The sequence below is a fragment of the Nycticebus coucang genome, chromosome 8, assembly GCF_027406575.1.
Source record: "Nycticebus coucang isolate mNycCou1 chromosome 8, mNycCou1.pri, whole genome shotgun sequence".
Taxonomy (NCBI): domain Eukaryota; kingdom Metazoa; phylum Chordata; class Mammalia; order Primates; family Lorisidae; genus Nycticebus; species Nycticebus coucang.
The window spans coordinates 125,165,419-125,185,113 of NC_069787.1; the positions used below are offsets into that span (position 1 = coordinate 125,165,419).

Below are 19,695 nucleotides of genomic sequence, written 5' to 3' on the forward strand. Positions count from 1 at the left end.
AAAAGAAAACTTTCCTCAATCTTGTCTGTGTATGAGGAGCTTGCTTCAGGAGCGACCTCCTCCTGTGGCACGGCCTCTTCATGCTCCTTAGGTCAGCACGCAGGTGGTTTAGTTTAAGGGTTAAACCTTGACACACTCATAACAGTGTCACTACTTCTGACAGACTGTCAGCCCATTTTTCATGGGTTTGTCAGATAATAAATCTGCACTATCTCCTGCCATAACTTTGGTGTTGGTGAACTTTGGGGAACTCTGACATGAAGAAGACAGTTCATTTGAGAGGGACTTTAGAAGAACCAGCAAAAATAAAAACAATCAAAACTGCAGGAGGAAAGTGTTTGTCTTATTTGTCTAGTAGACATCATTTTGTTTAATGTAGAAGACTGCCCATTTTTTATTTCCATACTTCTTGGCTTTTTTTTAAGTGCATGATTATGGCTTACATTTAAACTTTCTCCTCTCTCCTTGAAGAATTAGCCTTTCACAAGGATAATTTCATATTTGTCTAATGGTGGCTCTAGTTCATTTTTTTCCTGTTTTTCTCCCTATTGTTTTCTTCCACATGAAAAATTTTAAAGGTGATTTCATCAGAAAAAATTCTATTATATGTGCAATTCAAGAATATCTAGTCCAGATAAACGGTCAAAAATGTCTAGGAGAAAAGAAGTCATTACCTCTGGTCATTAAAAATGTGGACAAGTGAGTTTAAATAATAGCCTTTGTTTCTATGGTTTTAAGAAACAAGTTTTCAAGATAAAAGCGCCTTTTAAATATGGGCAGTGCCTGTGGCTCAAAGGAGTAGGGTGTCAGCCCCATATACCAGAGGTGGCAGGTTCAAACCCAGCCCCAGCCCAAAACTGCAAAAATAAATAAATATATATATATAAAATAATGATTATGAATATAAGAGTTACCAATTATGTTTATAAAAATATTTATGAAATATTCCTGATAAATGAATTGGGGAAAACTATAGTGAATTAATGTTTAAAGGCAATTATATCAAACGAAGGTTAATAAAATATCCTAGTTTATATAAAACTAAGGCTTAACTTTTTATGATTTAAACTTTCTAAATTTCCCATATTTAATGTATAGGTCAAATAAGTTATCATTGAATCCACCAATTTGTGCAAGATTACAAAATATAAAATGGTGTTTAACTAGAAAATCTTATAATACAGGTGTCTTTTAAAGGGATTAGGATCTTATGAAATCATTAGGCTCCTACTTACAATAAGGACTAGGTTAACTATAATTGTAATTTTTCAGATCCTTTATTAACTTTCCAAGCCCTTAAATTAGTTCTTGCTTACTTGGCAATTTCTAAATAATAAATGATCAAAGTTTTGGTTACTCAAGATAACTTCAATTTACTTTTACTCTTATACATTCCAAATGACTGTGAATTAACAGAATGTGCAAATGCTTTGAATATTATAGATGTGTTATGTTGTCACCTTGAAACTTACAGAGGTTCTTGCTTTGGCAGCACATGTGATAAAATTGGAAAAATACACAGATTATTAGCATAATCTTTGTGCAAAGATGACATGCAAATCACGAAGTGTTCTATATTTTTATTATATATTTTCTAGCACCATAATAAAGCTTATAAGAACATTTTAGTCACTGATGGACCATAGTGATCCCATAAGATTATAATACTATGGTTTTGTGTTTTTATTGCACCTTTTCTATGTTTAGATATGTTTAGATACACAAGTATTTACTATTGTGTTACAGTTGTCTACAGTATTTAATATTATAACACGCTGTTCAGGTTTGGAACCTAGGAACAACAGGTGTGTCCTATACCTTAGGTATAGGTATAGCAGGCTATACCATCTAGATTTGGGTAGGTACATTCTTTGATTGTTTGCACTACAAAATTATCTAATGTCACATTTCTCAGAACATATCCCGATTGTGAAGCAATATGTAATTGTACGCAGAAATGAGGATTTTCAATTTTCCTAACACAAAACAATAATAAATGTTTGAAGTGATGGATATGTTAACTCCCCTGATTTGATCATTATCCATTGTGTATATATATCAGAATACACATTGTACCCCATTATTTGTACAATTATGTATCAATTAAAATTTTTAAAAATTTATAAAAGTAATCTAAAATGTGTACTCATAAAAACTTAGCTAGAAATTTCTTGATTTTTTTTCCTTTGGTTTTCTTTTTGGAGAAAGCAAAAATTGATTACATTGGTTAAAAGTGGTGATTAATAAAAATAATTTGGAATATGCTTGGTATAATAATTATAGAAAAACATGAAGATATACACATACAAGATAATGAATATAAACCTTTACTTAAGAAAACTACTGGTTTATTAAAATGGTAATTTCAATGTAGTAGCTATACTGTTTTACTTAATACCCTGATAAGATTATATTAAATTAATATACAATTAAAAATTAAAGTAAATTTTAATTTTATTATCCATCTACATAATTAGTATTTTTAAACAAATGCGTATAAAGGCACATGAAGATTAAATTTTTCGAAGTCTTTCGAAAAAGACTAGACCAGGTGCAGTGGCTCACGCCTGTAATCCCAGCACTGTGGAAGGCTGAGGTGGGAGGATCCTTTGAAGCCTCCAGTTTCAAACCAGCCAAGGCAACATAATGAGACACCATCTCTACCAAAAACCATACAATGCTAATGTCTCGAAGTGAAAAAGTTTATTTAAGGATGTATATTTAATGTTAATGAATTTATTTATCAAACCAGTTTCTAAATCCTTCATTGCAAATTACTACATGGATGATATATAAAAAGTAAATCTGAAATTCATCCCTGAGTCTCTGATTTTTTTTCTTGTATCTTTAATTTACTTTGATCCCTATTTCTTTTTTTATTATTATTATTTTATTTTTTATTTTTTGTAGAGACAGAGTCTCACTTTACCGCCCTCGGTAGAGTGCCATGATGTCACAGGACTCACAGCAACCTCCAGCTCTTGGGCTTTCGCGATTCTCCTGCCTCAGCCTCCGAGCAGCTGGGACTACAGGCGCCCGCCACAACCGGCTATTTCTTGGTTGCAGTTCAGCGGGGGCTGGGTTTGAACTCGCCACCCTCGGTATATGGGGCCGGCGCCCTACTCACTGAGCCACAGGCACCACCCTGATCCCTATTTCTTTGATCTCATTCATTCATTCAACAAATATTTATTGAACACTTAGTACATGTAATCACATGCAATGAACAAACAAAATCACTGTCCTTATGAAACTTACATTTTCACTGAGAGTTAAATGATAAACAGATACTTATGCATTTAAAGTGTCTAGATAAATCTAAGAAATGCTCTGAAACAGGGTGAGAAGTTAGAAAGTGGGGGAGGGCCTTGCTGTTTTAGAAAGGTTGAAGGGAAGAAAGTGAGGGAGAGAGCCATGCTGTATCTGGGGACGAGCAAAGACTCTAACCCAGGTCATACAGGACACGTGGCGCCCCAGACAACTCTGTGCAGCTGGGGCAGGGGCAGATAGGCGGTGTCGGTGAGGTGGCAACCAGTGGAGGAACCAGCGGGCTGGAGGGTAGGCAGGGGATCTCCGCAAGAGGCTCCAGTAGCCGGAGGGGCCAGACAACTGCTGGGGAGACACCAGCACCTTAAATTTCCCTCCCCTTGCGCTTAATGGCTAAACAGGGAACCCCCATTTCCTAGGCCTGGTCAATTTCATTAAGTTTCCTAGGCCTGGGAATGAAAGGGATCGTAAACATTCATTCATTCGCGACCCGGACGTAACTACTGAGGGCCCCATGCGACCATATATACCCCTAAACAAAGAGCCGGAGACAGAGCAAGAGCTCTTCTCTCCTGACAGGAGTTTTCTCTCCCTGCTGGGAGCTTTGGTGTTTTTGTATTCTTTTGTGTAAATAAATCCTGTCTTACCATTGATCTGTGGATTCATTCTTCAAATCACGGAGACCAAGAACCTACTGAAGAAGAAATTCCGGTATCACAGGGATGGGGAACATTTTCACCATTAGAAGGTTGTATTAATTTAGCTGTAATCAAATACGACCACATTCAAAAAACTTCAATTAGATAGCCTTAAAAAACGTACATTTATTTTATAAATACCTAATCACTTAATAATTTCAAATAATGAAAACTATATTATTTTAAAGTTAACTAAACTTTTGATGACTTTGTTGTGTCTTTTTTGTTGTTGAAAAGCATTTGGGTATTTGGTTGCAGCATGGAGGCCTGTAGCTCCAGTTTATCCTCTAGCTGGGTATTAGTCATTTGTGACAGTAAGGGTGACTTGCTTTGGGTAGGAGAATGTAGGTGCCAAGCAATACAGGGGTGAAAATAAGAAAGCATTCTTTGGGCATGTTGCCAAAGGGGTGGTATTCTACTGCATTTTGCCAGATTTCAGCTGGATGTTTCTTAGCATTAAACAATGACTTTAAAATGTCATCTACTGACCCACAAGGGCAGAAGCAGTGAAATTGGTTAAGAGGCTATTACAATAATTCTGTCGGAAATAGCAGTGTTGAGAGATGGGGAGAAGTAGAAAGTTCTGGATATTATTTTGAAGGTAGTGCCTATAGGATATACTGACAAATTAGATGGGGGGGGGCCAGAGAGTGGTGTCAGAGTGACTAACATGTTTGGCTAGAGTCACTTGAAGGATGGAGTTTCCATTTGTGAGACAGAGAAAACTGTAGGAAAAGGTTTTCAGGAAAAGATCAGAAGCTCAGTTTGTGACATCTTAAGTTGGAGATGCCTCTAAGATAATCATGTGGGATCATCAAGGCTACAGTGTCCCACATGCACTGGACCTAAAATGTCTGACATTGAACAATAAAATATTTTGAAATGAGAAAAAGTACAGAAATTGTATTTTTGACTTGATAACCTTTTTAAAAAAGAAAAAAAAAATACTTGCAATTGATAGGTTTTGTTTTTGTTTGTTTTTTGAAACAAGAGTCTCACTCTCGGGCCCTGGGTAGAGTGCCGTGGAGTCATAGCTATCAGCAACCTCAAACTCTTGGGCTCAGGGGATCCTCTTGCCTCAGCCTCCTTAGAAGGTGGGACTGCAGGCACCCACCACAGTGCTATTTTTAGAGATGGGGTCTTGCTCTTGCACAGGCTGGTTTCCAATTCCTGAGCTCAGGAATCCACCCGCCTCGGCTTCCCAGAGTGCTAGGATTACAGGCGTCAGCCACTGCTCCAGGCCATAACTGGTGGTTAATTCACTATTACTTTTCCACCTTCCCTTTCAGGCAATGAACTCCCTTTCCCACAGGGCTTTGCCACCTCCCGGGCAGCAATCAGCTCCGGAAGCCGATTGCACTTTCTCTTCCGCGCCGGCAGGAGGCGCGCGGGAAACGGAGGCTCTGTCGGCGCCTCGGCCCAGGAGTTCCTCTCCTTTCCCCCGCCCTCGCTTCTCCCTGGTGTCCTTTGCTCCAGGGCGCTCTTCCGGCGCCGGCTGCAGCGTGACCTGCCGCGGTTCTCGCTGTAGTACCAGCGGCAGCGAAGACCGGGAACCGCGGGAATTTCAGGCCCGTCTGCGCTTGCCATGAGGCTGCTGGGAACCGCCGCCGCCGCGGCTGTGGGGCGCGGGCCGCTGCCTCGAGTCCCTGCCGCCCTCGGCTGGCGGGGGAAGCAGGTACTGGTGCCGGCGAGGCCGAATCAGGGACTGTTCCCGGGACCTTGCGGGCCTTTTAGGGCCGTGGAGGCAGTGACATTCCTTCCTTCCCTGAGACCTCCTCGCTAACAGCTCGGAATACGAGTGATCGTGCCCCGGTGCTGCAAAGCCTCTCCGTAGCTGCACTTAAGCCGGTTCCTCGTGAGCATCTTCTCGGTGCCCAAAGGGCCCCGAGTTACGGCTAAGCGTCTTATTGATGGTACCTGAAAGAGGAGCTATAGTGGGTGAAGATCAGACAGCTGAAAAAGTTGTGTGCCCAGGACTCAAACCCCAAACTTCTGACTCTGTCCAGTGCTCTTTTCACTACAGGATGTCTTTAGCCCGACTGTCCCCTTTCTCAGCCGGCCCTCCGTTACTTGATTTGGCTCTCATCTCCCCGATGAGAGGTCTTGTTTCATAGGTCTTGTTTCTCATCAGGGTATAGAAGTTTGTGAATAAAAGCCTTTGGGGCAGGTTTGTGGTAGTGCTGGCAGCGACCGTAGGCTTAGGGCGGATGTTGAGCCTTTTCTGTCACGCAAATCTCGTTTGTTTTTGGATGTGTAGTCCTATACAGAGGGGTTTATATCGTCTTTTGGTTTCATAAAATACAAGATTTCTCCCCCAACCTCCAGTAAAGTTAAAAAAAAAAAAAAAAAAGATACTTCATGAACTTTTTTGTTTAGAGGGAATTAGACATCTTCTGGGGCTCTCTTGGAGCTGTTGACGCCACTGTATAAAGCGTGCAAGTTCTGAAACGTCTTTGTTAGCTACAATAAAGTGTGTGTGTGGGGGATTAAAGTAAAATTTAAGTTAAAACTTGCATTTTCTATTAAAGTAGTTTTGGGGGGTTCTTTCTGCATTTATCAGCCCTGGTGCATATTTTCAAACATGTAATATTTGGCAAAGGGGTTTGTCTCATTTGATTTTAATTTCATTTAATTAACTAATTCATTTTAAAGAGCATGTCTTTTCTGCCTTCTTTGTAGTCCCTCCTTTGGTTGCAGGTTTAAACATTTTCCCATCTTCCTTCCCAGGCTATGTCATGTTCACTGAGATTCCTTGAAGGAAAGATGTGCACCATACCCATTTTGTCTGTTATCTCTTATAAAAAGTGCAATGAATTGAGCTGTCCTGTTTTTTTCAGGTTAATTGGAAGTCCTGGCGATGGTGTTCCTCAGGTGTAGTTCCTAATGAAAAAATACGAAATATTGGAATCTCAGCTCACATCGATTCTGGGAAAACCACATTGACAGAGCGAGTCCTTTACTACACTGGCAGAATCGCAAAGATGCATGAGGTATGTGGTTCATGCTTAATGGTAGATTAAATAGAACTTGATTTCGTACAAACTTTACAGAACCTGTAAGGTTAGAACAGTGGTATCTTTAACAGTGGATCTTTAACCAAATCACATGCACAAAGGGAATAGCTCAAGTTGGCTTGAAATATTCAGAGTAATGTATCTAGAGACCATTACTGTGACTATCATGAGCAGAATGTTAGATTAGGGTGGTGCCTGTGGCAAGGAGTAGGGTGCCAGTCTCATATACCAGAGGTGGCGGGTTCAAACCCAGCCCCTGCCAAAAACTGCAAAAAAAAAAGAATGTTAAATCAATGCGATGTATACTTAAGCATAATTTGTAATGAGGTGGAGAAATGTTTATGATTTTTTTTTTTTCTTGAGGCAGAGTCTCACTTTGTCACCCTGGTTAGAGTGCCGTGGCATCTTAGCTCACAGCAACCTCAAACTCTTGGGCTTGAGCAGTCCTCTCACTTAAGCCTCCCCAGTAGCTGGGACTACAGGCATGAGCTGCTATGCCCAGCTAATTTTTCTATTTTTAGTAGGGATGGGGTGGCTTAAAATGATACATAGTATAAGCATGATTTCAGAAATGCATACATCGGAATAATATTATTTTAAAAAGTCTTGAAACTTTCCTGAAGATATTACTATATCATTGAGTAACTTGACTCTGATTTAAAATATTTCTTCATATAAAAATTATCTTGTTAAGTCACATACTTCAAAAGCTGAGTCCTTCTTACCTAGGCTTCAGATGCATGTGCAGCAGAACTGGGAAAGTTCTGTTCTCTGAATGTCTGCTCTGGGATTAATGCAAGACTGGAGGGCAGAACAGTATAAAGGAAGTGAGGGTGGTTCTACAAGCAGAGATTGTTCTACCTTAGCAGAACATAGCTGAAGACAGTGGTCAGAAAAGGGTTTTGTATTTAACATAGGGCAAAACCTATACAGTTGCTCCTCAATTTATGATGAGGTTATATACCAATAAACTCACTGTAAATAAAAAATATCAATAAGTGGAAAATCAGTTTAGTATACCTAGCCTACAGAGCATATGGCTTAGCCTAGCTTACTTAAACGTTCTCAGAGCACTAACATTAGCTTATTGTTGCATCCAGAAAAAAGCCTATTTTATAATAAAATTGTTGACTATCTCATGTAATTTATTGAATACTTTATTGAATGTGAAAACAGAATGGTGGACGGATACTTGAATTATGATTTCTACTGAATGCATACTCTGCTTTTGTACTGTCATAAAGTTTAAAAACCATTGGGCTGAGCCACCTTAAGTCAGGGGCCATTTGTGATCATTCATCTCCTTTATGAGGTGATGTGGTTTGACAGTTAGGCTGTTTGAAAATTGTGTGAATTAACTAGCTGTGTTTTGGTTCCATTCCAGTAAAGGCTTCTTTTCTTCTTGGGATCAGGGACAGAGGAATCTGAATTTCTATGCTTGTGTTTAGGTGAAAGGTAAAGATGGAGTTGGTGCTGTTATGGATTCCATGGAACTAGAAAGACAAAGAGGAATCACGATTCAGTCCGCAGCCACTTACACCATGTGGAAAGACATCAATATCAACATCATAGATACTCCTGGTGAGTTGCAGTCTTGATTTTATTATGGCTTTTTGGGAAAAATACATTTAGTTCTTTCTTTTATATGATCCAGTTAATTTTTAAGTATCAAATACTCAAAAGTGTAACACCAAATTCCTTTTAGAGAAGACTGACTTCGAATCTCAAGCATTTTATTCTTACATGGTTTCCTTTAGAAATAGTGCTGATAAGTTGTAAGTAGGAAGTTCTTACCTTTTGCATATTCCAGATGATTCCAGGGGTACCTGTGTCCTGGCATCTTCTTGAAATGATTGTGTTGGGCCCTGGGCCTTATGGCAAGAGAATGTATTGGTGAGGTCAGGAATCTACACTCTAACCAGAGGACGTCTGTAATGAGCAGAGAGATGAAAACTTTTAATAGTGCGTATGATAAAAACTCAGACTGCTCTTTTAAGCCCCCTCTCCCCATGCTTCTTTGTCTCCTGTAGGACATGTGGACTTCACAATAGAAGTCGAAAGGGCCCTAAGAGTGCTGGATGGCGCGGTCCTCGTTCTCTGTGCTGTGGGAGGGGTGCAGTGCCAGACTATGACAGTGAATCGTCAGATGAAGCGCTACGGTGTTCCGTTTCTAACTTTCATGAACAAACTGGACCGAATGGGCTCCAACCCAACCAGAGCCCTGAAGCAAATGAGGTACTGAGCTTTAGAAAGAAGAAAGAAGTATGGTGATCTGGACAGCAAACCTTATATCCAAAAGGACAATTTAGTATCATTAAACTTTATCTTAACATTTTTTCTTTCTTAAAATTTGTTTATGTGAATGAAGTAAATACTTGGAACACTAGCGGTATGGTTTGTGATGTGGTCTCATCAACTACCTTCTGTAAGATGGGGACAAATAACTAATAGAGGGGTTGAAGATAAATTCAGAATTTATACTGTTTTGATATAATTAGAAAATTATAACCTAGAGTAGATTCTAATAATAATTTGACTTTATTTATACAAACCTAAAGGATCATCTTTAGTTTTCACATTTATCTGAAGGATTTTATTTCATGCCCTTAGGTAGTAGCTATAGAGATGAAATGGTAGCCTGTTTGCTAGGATGAGAGTAAAACTTCCTTTCTGTACCAGCTAGAACCCCGTGTCATTTATAGTATTTTACATTTTGCACAATGCTATATACTGCACATAGCCTTTAAAAAAAGTGAGCATTTACATTTTATCTTCTGTAGGTGTGCAACTGTATACATAGAGTTTATGGTCAAGTTTCACATGGCAGAGCTGATAGGTACAGGTGGCCAAGTTTGTGGTAGTGAATAGGCTAAGAGCGATGTGTCTCATGACGAAAAATATTACAGAAGTGATGTATTTGAGGATGTAAAAGTAAAATTTTTCTTTTTTGAGCATTTGTGTTATTTTCTTGGTAAAACTAAATGTTTTTACTTTTTGTCCTTATTACTTATGGTTGGCAATTGGTGGACTTGTTTCATCAAGTCTTTTCCTGAATTACAAGAAAATTTTCTTTTAGCATCTGTATTTATTTATTTTAAAATTTTTAATTTTTATTTATTTATATATTTTTTGTAGAGATGGGGTCTGGCTTTGTTGCTCGGGCTGGTCTCAAACTCCTGGGCTCAAGCGATGCTCCTACCTTGGCCTCCCAAAACTCTGGGATTACAGAAGTGAGCCAGCACACCTGGCCTCTTTTAGCATTGGTTTGGTTACTTTGGTTCTTTTTTTTCTTGACTCCTATTTATTTGTTTTCTCATTTTGTAACTGCCATTGAACAGGTTTTGGAACTTCGGGATCTGGCCTCCATATTTTAACCTTTCTGTCATAGTTTTCAGACCTTCTGTCTCCTGATTTTGTACTGGGTTCTGAGGGAATCCTGGGGGTTAATCTTCCCGCTTGCTAAGTTGATATTCATTTGTGTGCCTTCTGTTATTTAGCCTGTCTTTTAAAGATAGTTGTCAGCAATTGTGTAATTAATTTTCATAATGTTCTCTTTTATTGGAACATCTTTATTAATAGAAGTAATTACTTTTCAAATCTTTAAATGTTATTTTCTTTCCTTTAATAACTCTTTTTGGAGGTTAGTACTATTTGCTGTGTTAACACTTCTTTTTCAAGCTGTGTTTTCTTCAAATATTTGGTGCTTTGTACATCTCTATCCATAGTTACAGCTAGGGGTCTAGATATAAACAGTCGTAACTAGAACATATTTCTTCTCCAGTGAGAATTTCTGCCACTGAGTACGGTTTCTGTTCAGTGTTTGAGCCTGGTTGGGGATTCAGGCTAAAGATGAGTGTCCGCTGACAGTACCCACTATGAGAGTTTTGCTGCCAGCACTCCCTCTTCAGATCGCTGTACTCAGCTTTGCTGCTGTCAGTCCGCGTGAGACTGAGAGGGGCTTGGCTTGCCCTCTGTTCTTTGCTGTCCTGGCTGGGCACCCATCTCCTGTTCTTTCCCCTTCTCTTTCTGACCCCGTGTATTCTGGGGATCTGATGGGACAACACTTACTGTGCAGTTCTTTTTGTGGCCTAAATGGGGCGGTGGCTTCCTGAGCTCCTTGAGTTTGGCTTGTTAGTTTCCAGTAGCTTTCTATCTTCTGGTCTGACCTGGTGATAATACCTTTCTCAGTTCTACACCTGCCGCTGACTTACTTTTACATTTGTTTTGTCATTTCAAAGGAATTGGACAGAAGAAAAGAGGTAAACAAATGTATTTTTATTTTTCAGGTCTAAACTGAACCATAATGCAGCATTTGTACAGATACCCATTGGATTGGAGGGTAATTTCAAAGGTGTTATAGATCTTATTGAGGAACGAGCCATCTATTTTGATGGGGAATTTGGGTAAGTGTTAAATATAAATTACTAAAATTTTATATTTTAAAAAGCATCAGAGAGGGCGGCGCCTGTGGCTCAGTCGGTAAGGCGCTGGCCCCATGTACCAAGGGTGGCGGGTTCAAACCCGGCCCCAGCCAAACTGCAACCAAAAAATAGCCGGGCGTTGTGGCGGGCGCCTGTAGTCCCAGCTACTTGGGAGACTGAGGCAAGAGAATCGCTTAAGCCCAGGAGTTGGAGGTTGCTATGAGCTGTGTGAGGCCATGGCACTCTACCAAGAGCCATAAGTGAGACTCTGTCTCTACAAAAAAAAAAAAGAAAGCATCAAAGAGAAGGAAAGGATCGGTTCATTAAACTTAGGATATCTTTTTGAAATATGTCTGGAAGACTATATTCTCTAAATAATTTTTATTTTAATGCCTTTAATCCTAGTTGCTCCTCGTTTTGCTTGTTATTAATTCTCAGAGAGGATATGTTACTTTTTTGGCTAATAAGTCATGGCATGCCTTATGTGGTAGAAGAAGGCCTCCCGTTTGGCCTGTTGGCCTATATTATGTCTTTCTCTGCTTGTTCATTTATTTGTTCATCTCGTTCACTCTGCCGATACTTGTAGAGCAGCTGCGAGGTCTTGGGTTTTGTGATAAAAACTGGAAAGAAAATCGAGACCATAAATATTTGCTCAACCTACTTCATAGATAAAAAGATTAAATCTGTAAAAACATTTAAAATTGTACAGATGTGGTTTGGCAACTGCAAGAAGCAAATTGGTAACTTTCTGACACACTGTGTGGTCAGTCACCGTCTCAGTGACCTTTGCATACAGAGTACTGTGATTGCCCCGTGGTTGTCAGACCTTAGATTTCATAAAAGTCTCCTGGAAGCTTGTTAAAACACTTATTCCTAGGTACATCTCTGTAGATTCTGATTCATTTGATCTGGGGCAGGGCCTGCAGTTTGCATTTTGGGTAAGATTCTAGGTTATGCTGATGTGGGTCTGCAGACCACATTTTGACTGACTCTGATCTAGACAGTGTGGGGAGTCAGAGATGACCCTTGTTCTGAGGACTAACCTCTGTCACCTGGCGGTTTCTCTACAGGCACTTCCTGATGGTTTCCTTCCTCAGGAGGTTGGGATTTCAGGCCTGGCTGCTGGGTGAATGGTGGTGTGATCCATGAGCTGTAGAATTGATCTTCACGAGCCATTTTGTAGACAGGAAAAGGAAGGAGGCCATCCAGTGGATAAGGGGTTTTTCTCACTTTTTGTGTGATAACTGAATAATGACAGCAGAGCTTAGCTGCCACTTCTTAGAATGTAAGGCCCAAGATGGCAAGGTTGCTTTTTGCTTTATTCTCTGCTATCCCCGAGCTACCCCTAGAACTTCCTGGTATATAATAGGAACTCAAAAAATATTTGTAAATGAATGACTAAATTCACTTTCCCAGAATTGCTGAAGCCTGTATTTCTGTTATCTAAACCAGGGGCTCTTAAACATTGTAGAACTGTGTGCACACCCCCTCCCATAGCCCTGGACCACTGGGTGTGTGTGTGGAAAGGACTCAGCAGATGATTCTGATATGGAGGCTCAGAACCAGGGACTTGCCAGGAAGGATGAAATCTGAAGTCTGTGCAGGGCATTGCTTAGAAAATGAAGAGGTTTTTCCACTCTCTGGAATTGACTTTTGTCTTTCTTTTTATTTAGGGGTGTGTTTTCTGAAAAGCTTATTGTTTTTTGACATTAATTTCCATTTTTAAGGAAATATAGTAGAACCTCTGTAAGTTGACCACCCAAGGAACTGTAACAAACTGGTCAACATAAGGAACTTCCATGGAGTACATGTGATCTGCTGTCTGGAAATTAGGTCAACCTAAGCAGGTGGTCAACTGTGGAGTTTCTACTGTGAAAAACTTTTAGACTGGATTTTAAAAATATCGAGTATGTCCATTTCTCATTGGTGTCTGTTTCATTTGTGACTCTTACCTGTTTAACCCCTAGAGGAATGGAGACCTAGTGTCAGGGTTGAAAGGACTGTCAAGTTTAGTTACTTAAAAAAAAAATTACAAATTGGTATATTCTGTGTTAAAAATTGTACGATTAGGTTTGTTATTAATGGAAGGGAATAGAGTAAGATGTCTAATCCTGCTTATTAGAGTTTGTGGTGGTATGATTAATAAGTTTATAGCTAATAGAAGTTTTAAGAGCTCAGATGAGCCTCAGACAGGTTGGCCTTGAATCTTAGTGTTCTGTTTATTGGGAGTACAGCCTTAGACGGGTTACTTTGCCTATTTAAGTTACTTTCCTGATCTGAAAATGCAGGTAATAGAAACCATTTTGTATGATGTAAAGATTAACTATCTTGACAAATACAGTAGAACCTCTGTAAGTTGACCTGACCACCCGAGGGACTGTAACGAACTTGTCAGCGTACGAAGGTGGTCGTCATACGTGTAATGAAACAGGCCCACTGTGCTGATCTGTGCGTGTGGTGCATGTCCAGTCTATGCAAGTAGGTCGATGTGGGGATGTGATCTCTGTGGAGGTCCCACTGTATTTAGTTCAGTGCTTGCTGCGTGTGAGTGGTCAGTAAATGGATGCTCTTACTACTTACTTCGTATGCTAGCCAGTCTTCAAATGCAGCATCACCTCGAACTCCTGGGCTCTAGGAGTTGTCCAACCTCAGCCTTTCAAGTATCTGGGATTACAGGCAAGTGCTACCCCACCTGACTAATATTTTTAAAATATTTTTTATTTTTGTAGAGGCAAGGTCTTGCTGTGTTGGCCAGGCTAGTCTCAAAGTATTAGACTCAATTTTTCCTCTCACCTCGGCCTCCCAAAGTGCTGAATTACAGACTTGAGCTACGGGGCCTGGCCTGCATTTTGTAGATATATGTTAGTCTGATTTGCCATTTGAATGTAAATAGATCAGCTCTTTATAAAAATATATATAATTCAGCCTTTAGTCATATCTTTTTCATTGGTGCTTTATATATCTAAGTATCCTTAAAGTACTAAAATAAAATATTTCTTTTCTTAGTCAGATTGTTCGATATGGTGAAATTCCAGCTGAATTAAGGGCAGAGGCAGCTGATCACCGGCAAGAGCTCATCGAATGTGTTGCCAATTCAGATGAGCAGCTTGGTGAGATGTTCTTGGAAGAAAAAATCCCCTCCATTTCTGATTTAAAGGCAAGTGCTCTAGAAATAAATCTTATATTAACAAGAAAAACAGTTACTTGTTTGTTTTTTATGAGGAGGGGACATAATGCTTTTATGCATGGGCTTTATTAATGAAATCTGAGTAAATTTATTTAATATCATTTGTTTCCTCAAAAGATACTTGGCATTTTTTTTTTTTTTTTTTAGAGGAGTAAGTTATGTAATATCTTATGAGAGCACTCACAGTTTTTTTGTAGAAAAAATGATACTTAAGCAGTCAAACTCTTGGGCATATCCTTATTAAAAAGTAAGTAGATAAATATAGAAAACAATAATAAGGCAGGTTAAGAGAAGAGGCTGCTGGATGTTTGCAGACTGCATGTTGGTTCTCACACTGTTGTACTGTTTGGAAACACTGTATAAAGCCATATAGATTCCTTCACTTTGATCACTCACTCTTTAAAAATAAAGGGAAGACCCCTGCCCACGACTGATAATCATTTTTTGAGAGGATATTTCTCAAAGAAGATACACAAATAGCCAATAAGTAAATGAAAAGATGCTCAGCATTGTCAGTTACTAGGGAAGGCAAGTCACAACCACAGTGAGGGACCACTTCATACCATTAGGATGGCTAGTATTTAAAACAACCCCCCCCCCCATTAAAAAATAAAACTGGAAAATAACAATGTTGGTGAGGATGTAGTGAAATTGGGATGCTTGGGCATTGCTGGTGGGAATGTAAATTAATGCACCACTGTGGAATACTCTTAGGGTTCCTCAGAAAGTTAAATAGAATAATCATATGATCCAGCAATTCTTTGGGGCTGTCCCCCCCTCCCAAAGGAAGGATCTCAAATAGTTGTACAGCAATGTTTGTAGTAGCAGTGTTCACAGTAGCCAAAATGTATTCATAGTAATAGATACAACCCAAATGTCTGTCAGTAGGTGAATGGATAAACAAAATGTTGTGTATATGAGGAGACTAAAGAAAGTTTGTGGAAAATGGAATTAAGAGAAAAATAAAAAGTATTAACTTTATTTCTTAACATAAGCTTTGTCAAGTTTAAGACACTTGTGTAAGTGATAACAGCCATTTAGTCCATCCCTGAAGAACTAAGGGTCCTGGGAAAATAACCATGTCAGTGCAATCTTTTTTGCATTATTAACTGAAGAAAAATAAGCAGGAGCCAAATCAGGATTGTCAGTTGGGCAGCTGATGATTTCCCATCTAAAGTCTCACAAAATCGCCCTTGTTTGTTGAGGAATGAGCAGGAGCATTGCTGTCATGGAGGAGAAATTCTGGTGAAGCTTTCCTGGGAGTTTTTCTGCTAAGGCTCTACCCAGCCTTCCCAAAACTCTTTCCTAAACAGATGGTGGTGTTCTTTGGCCTTCCAGAAAGTCAACAAGCAAAATGCCTTGACATCTCAAGGACTGTTGCGTTATCTTTCCTCTTGCTTTGGCTGAACCTCTTGGGCAGCATTGCCTTGCTCGTGCTGTCTCCAGACTTGTACTGTAAAGCCACGTTTTATTTCACATCTTTGAAAAAGTACTTGAGGTTCTTGATCCCACTTGTCTAAAATTTCCATTATAAATTCTGCTCTCGTCTGGGGGTGATGATTTTGGCAAGTCCTCGAGCTGAAAGTTTGCCTAACTCTAATTTTTGAGTCAGAATCGGGTCAGCTGAACCCATTGAGTTATCTGTGGATCTTGGCTGTGGGTTGTGCTGTTAATCCTGCCTCCTCGATTAGGGCATGAGCAGAATGAATTTTTTTCTTGAAATAATGACATGAAGAGTGTGTTGCTTCATTTTAACATGGTTTCATCTTTTTAAAATAATTTATCTGTTTGTGAACTCTGCTTTCTTTGGGGCATCATCCCAAGAACTTTCTGTTTGAATTTGCTATTCTTCTACTCAAGCTTCACCAAAATTTGATGTTCTTGAGTTTTAGCAGAATTCATGTTGCTCTGATAGGGGCTCTTTTCTTAGTGCCCCAGACTAGATCTTGTTCGTCCATGTTATAACAAGTTAATCTGAGTTTATTTTGGTGCAAAAAATTTTGAAATCCATATATAGGTTTTTTTCAGAATACTTTTGAGGACTCCTCATACATACAATGGTATGTTATTCGACTTTAAAAAGGACTGAGATTCTGAATGTCCTTCAACCTGGATGAATCTCAGTCTGAGAGAAATAAGCTAGGCCCAAAAAGACAAATGTTACTTGATTCTGCTGTTATGAGTTACCTACGATAGTCGAATCCATGGAGACAGAAAGTGGATTAGTGGTTACCAAAGGTTGTGGGAGGGCTTCATGGGGAGTTATTGTTTAATGGATATGGAGTTTCAGATGATGAAAAAGTTCTGGTGGTGGATGAGCAGATAGTGGTGATGGTAGCCCAGCATTGTAAATGTTCTCAGCACCCCTGGCTGTACACTGAAATGGTTAAAATGGTGAATTTTATCTTATGTATAATTTAGCACACTAAAAAGACTGACAGTCATTTCCCCAAATCACATGGTGCACTTAGTGGATAATAATTACCTACTCTTGAGTTTCTAGTAAATCAGATACACAAGGAAAGAGCCCCGTTGAAGCTGAGGATACTTACTAAAGCATTTTTACTGTCTAAACTGGGACTGTCTTTTGTTACTTGAGCCCTATAGCATTCACAAAGGCCTTCCAGCCTCAGCTTCCTAAGGAGTAGGGAACACCATGTGGGAGGGAAGTAGTACAGGTCTGTCCCTAAAGTCAGGCATTGAGAGGTCCTGGGAAGCACATTAGATAGGTTTTTTTAATCCACTAGGAGGAAGACCCACTGTCTAGCACGCACCCAAATTCCTGGCTCCCAGAGGAAAGCAAGTATTTGGCATACAGCGCATTGTACAAACCGTAGAGGTTCAGCAGACAGTGTTTATCAGTTCTGGAAATGATGGGGATTCTTCTGAAGTCCAAGTTCTAGACATCAGCTGACGGCCAACCTTGCAAGCAAGCCTTTCTAAGAAAAGTTTCAGTCCTGCTTACTTTTTTGCACCAGGTACATGGCTATAGTTCAGTGTCTGTATTATGGTTGGATGTATTATTAGGGACAGTGGAAAGGCAACATTTTCAAGTATGAAAGTGATTCTTACGAAAACAAGGGAAATTTTGGAAAATAAAGTTTTTGTTAGGATGTGGTATAAGAGATAGTTTTAATTTCTCATTTTTTCCCAAACTATCTACTACCCTCCTGTGTTTCTCTGTTCTGTGGATGTAAAGGAAAGCATGGTAAGATTACTGTGTTATTACTTGCATATTAGGGAAAAGTAGATTTTGGTAGCCTAAGCGGTTAGTGACCTCGCCATTTCCAGTTCCTAGCAATCGCAAAAAGCAAGTTTTTAAGATGGTTTAAAAAAAGTAATTGCTGGGCGGCGCCCGTGGCTCAGTGAGTAGGGCACCGGCCCCATATGCTGAGGGTGGCGGGTTCAAACCCAGCCCCGGCCAAACTGCAACAAGAACAAAAAAATAGGCGGACGTTGTGGCGGGCACCTGTAGTCCCAGCTGCTCGGGAGGCTGAGGCAAGAGAATCGTGTAAGCCCAAGAGTTAGAGGTTGCTGTGGGCCATGTGATGCCACGGCACTGTACCCGAGGGCGGTACAGTGAGACTCTGTCTCTACAAAAAAAAAAAAATAATAATTGCTTACTTCCGTATATATTTTGCTTTTTATATACCCCCCTATTTTTCGTGCTCAGCTTAGAAATAATGGCTGTAAATCGGCTTTAGGCTTTTTTGGGTAACTAGTTTTCTCTTTTTACATGAGGACTGAGAAATACTGTGTGCTTCCTCCATATATGTGCAGTGACAGGTTGTGGCCACGGCGCGGTCGTTGGCCTCTTCCAGCTGCTAACGCTAAGGCTCCACTATGCACTCGGAGGCCTGCAGCCAGCAGCATGTGCTGACCCCGCTGGCCCCAGGGCTGTGGCAGAACCTCATGATCATTACTTTGGGGGCTGCTACTATCATAGCCCTTACTTTATAATTGGTCTGTATAGTTTGGTTTCCTGTGTGTATGTTCTTTAAAAGAAATAGAATAAAAGTTAATTAAACTTCTTTTCCCTTTTTTTGAGACAGAATCTCACTGTGTCACCCTTGGTAGACTGCCGTGGCATCACAGTTCTCAGCAACCTCAAACTCTTGGGCTTAAGTGATTCTCTTGCCTCAGCCTTCCAAGTTTCTGGGACTACAGGCACCCGCCACAAAGCCTGGCTATTTTTGTTGTTGTTGTTGTTGTTGTTGTAGTTGTCATTGTTGTTTAGCAGACCCTGGCTGGGTTCGAGCCTGCCAGCCCTGGTGTATGTGGCCAGCACCCTAACCACTGAGCTACGGCGCCAAGCCTAATTAAATGTTTTTAAATAGAGAATATATTCATATGGTTTAAACATTTAAAAATCCTTCTGTTCTTTCTCTGCCCTCTCCTTGAAAACAGGCTACCAATTAATAGCTTCTGGTGTGTCTTCCCAGAGATTTTTGGTTTTGAATATACTGTGTAATGCTTTTTCCTCTATTTTACACAATTGATAGCATACTGTTTGCATTGTTTGATGTGTGTGTCTCTGTTCTACATGTATTTTTTTGTGTGCATGTCTGTGTTCTAAGTGTATTTTTTTTTTTTCCAAATTGAGAATTAGTGAGAATTCAGTGATTCCGAAAGTGCTGAATGCAGTTGTAGAGTAAATCACTTCCTAGCCCTGAGAAGGGAAGCGCTTTATAAAAGGTTTTTTCCTTGTATTTTGATCTTAACTTACTGGGGACTTGATTTTAGTCTCCACTGCAGGCACCGCTCCAAAGAGTATCAGATCGTTTTATTCATTTGTTGGTTTGTAATTGTCCTGAAGCACAAAATGTACTTTTAATATTAACTGTCATTAAATATTTTTCTTTTGTAGCTTGCAATCCGAAGAGCTACTCTAAATAGATCATTTACACCTGTTTTTATGGGAAGTGCCTTGAAGAACAAAGGAGTCCAGCCTCTGTTAGATGCTGTTTTAGAGTACCTCCCCAATCCATCTGAAGTCCAGAATTACGCTATTCTTAATCAGGAGGAGTAAGTCTTGGAAATTGAATCTTAGTTATGCAGAAATACTTAAACACTTATGCACTATGAAGGAATTTAAGGGTGGTTCTTGA

General features: G+C 39.7%; 1 protein-coding gene and 1 non-coding gene across 2 annotated transcripts in view; both read left to right on the forward strand.

Annotated features, from left to right (window-relative positions):
• Positions 1 to 1,480: 1,480 nt before the first annotated feature.
• LOC128592956 (U6 spliceosomal RNA) lies at positions 1,481 to 1,582 on the forward strand. Its single transcript, XR_008382159.1, has one exon. It is a non-coding gene; the product is annotated as a U6 spliceosomal RNA (small nuclear RNA).
• Positions 1,583 to 5,436: 3,854 nt separating this feature from the next.
• GFM1 (G elongation factor mitochondrial 1) overlaps positions 5,437 to 19,695 on the forward strand; it is a 55,256-nt gene continuing 40,997 nt past the window's right edge. Inside the window, exons 1-7 of the mRNA XM_053599151.1 lie at positions 5,437 to 5,640; positions 6,803 to 6,955; positions 8,428 to 8,560; positions 9,010 to 9,214; positions 11,266 to 11,382; positions 14,407 to 14,557; positions 19,455 to 19,612. Coding sequence (XP_053455126.1) covers positions 5,551 to 5,640; positions 6,803 to 6,955; positions 8,428 to 8,560; positions 9,010 to 9,214; positions 11,266 to 11,382; positions 14,407 to 14,557; positions 19,455 to 19,612 — 1,007 coding nt within the window. The 5' untranslated portion in view covers positions 5,437 to 5,550. The remainder of the gene's footprint in view (positions 5,641 to 6,802; positions 6,956 to 8,427; positions 8,561 to 9,009; positions 9,215 to 11,265; positions 11,383 to 14,406; positions 14,558 to 19,454; positions 19,613 to 19,695) is intronic.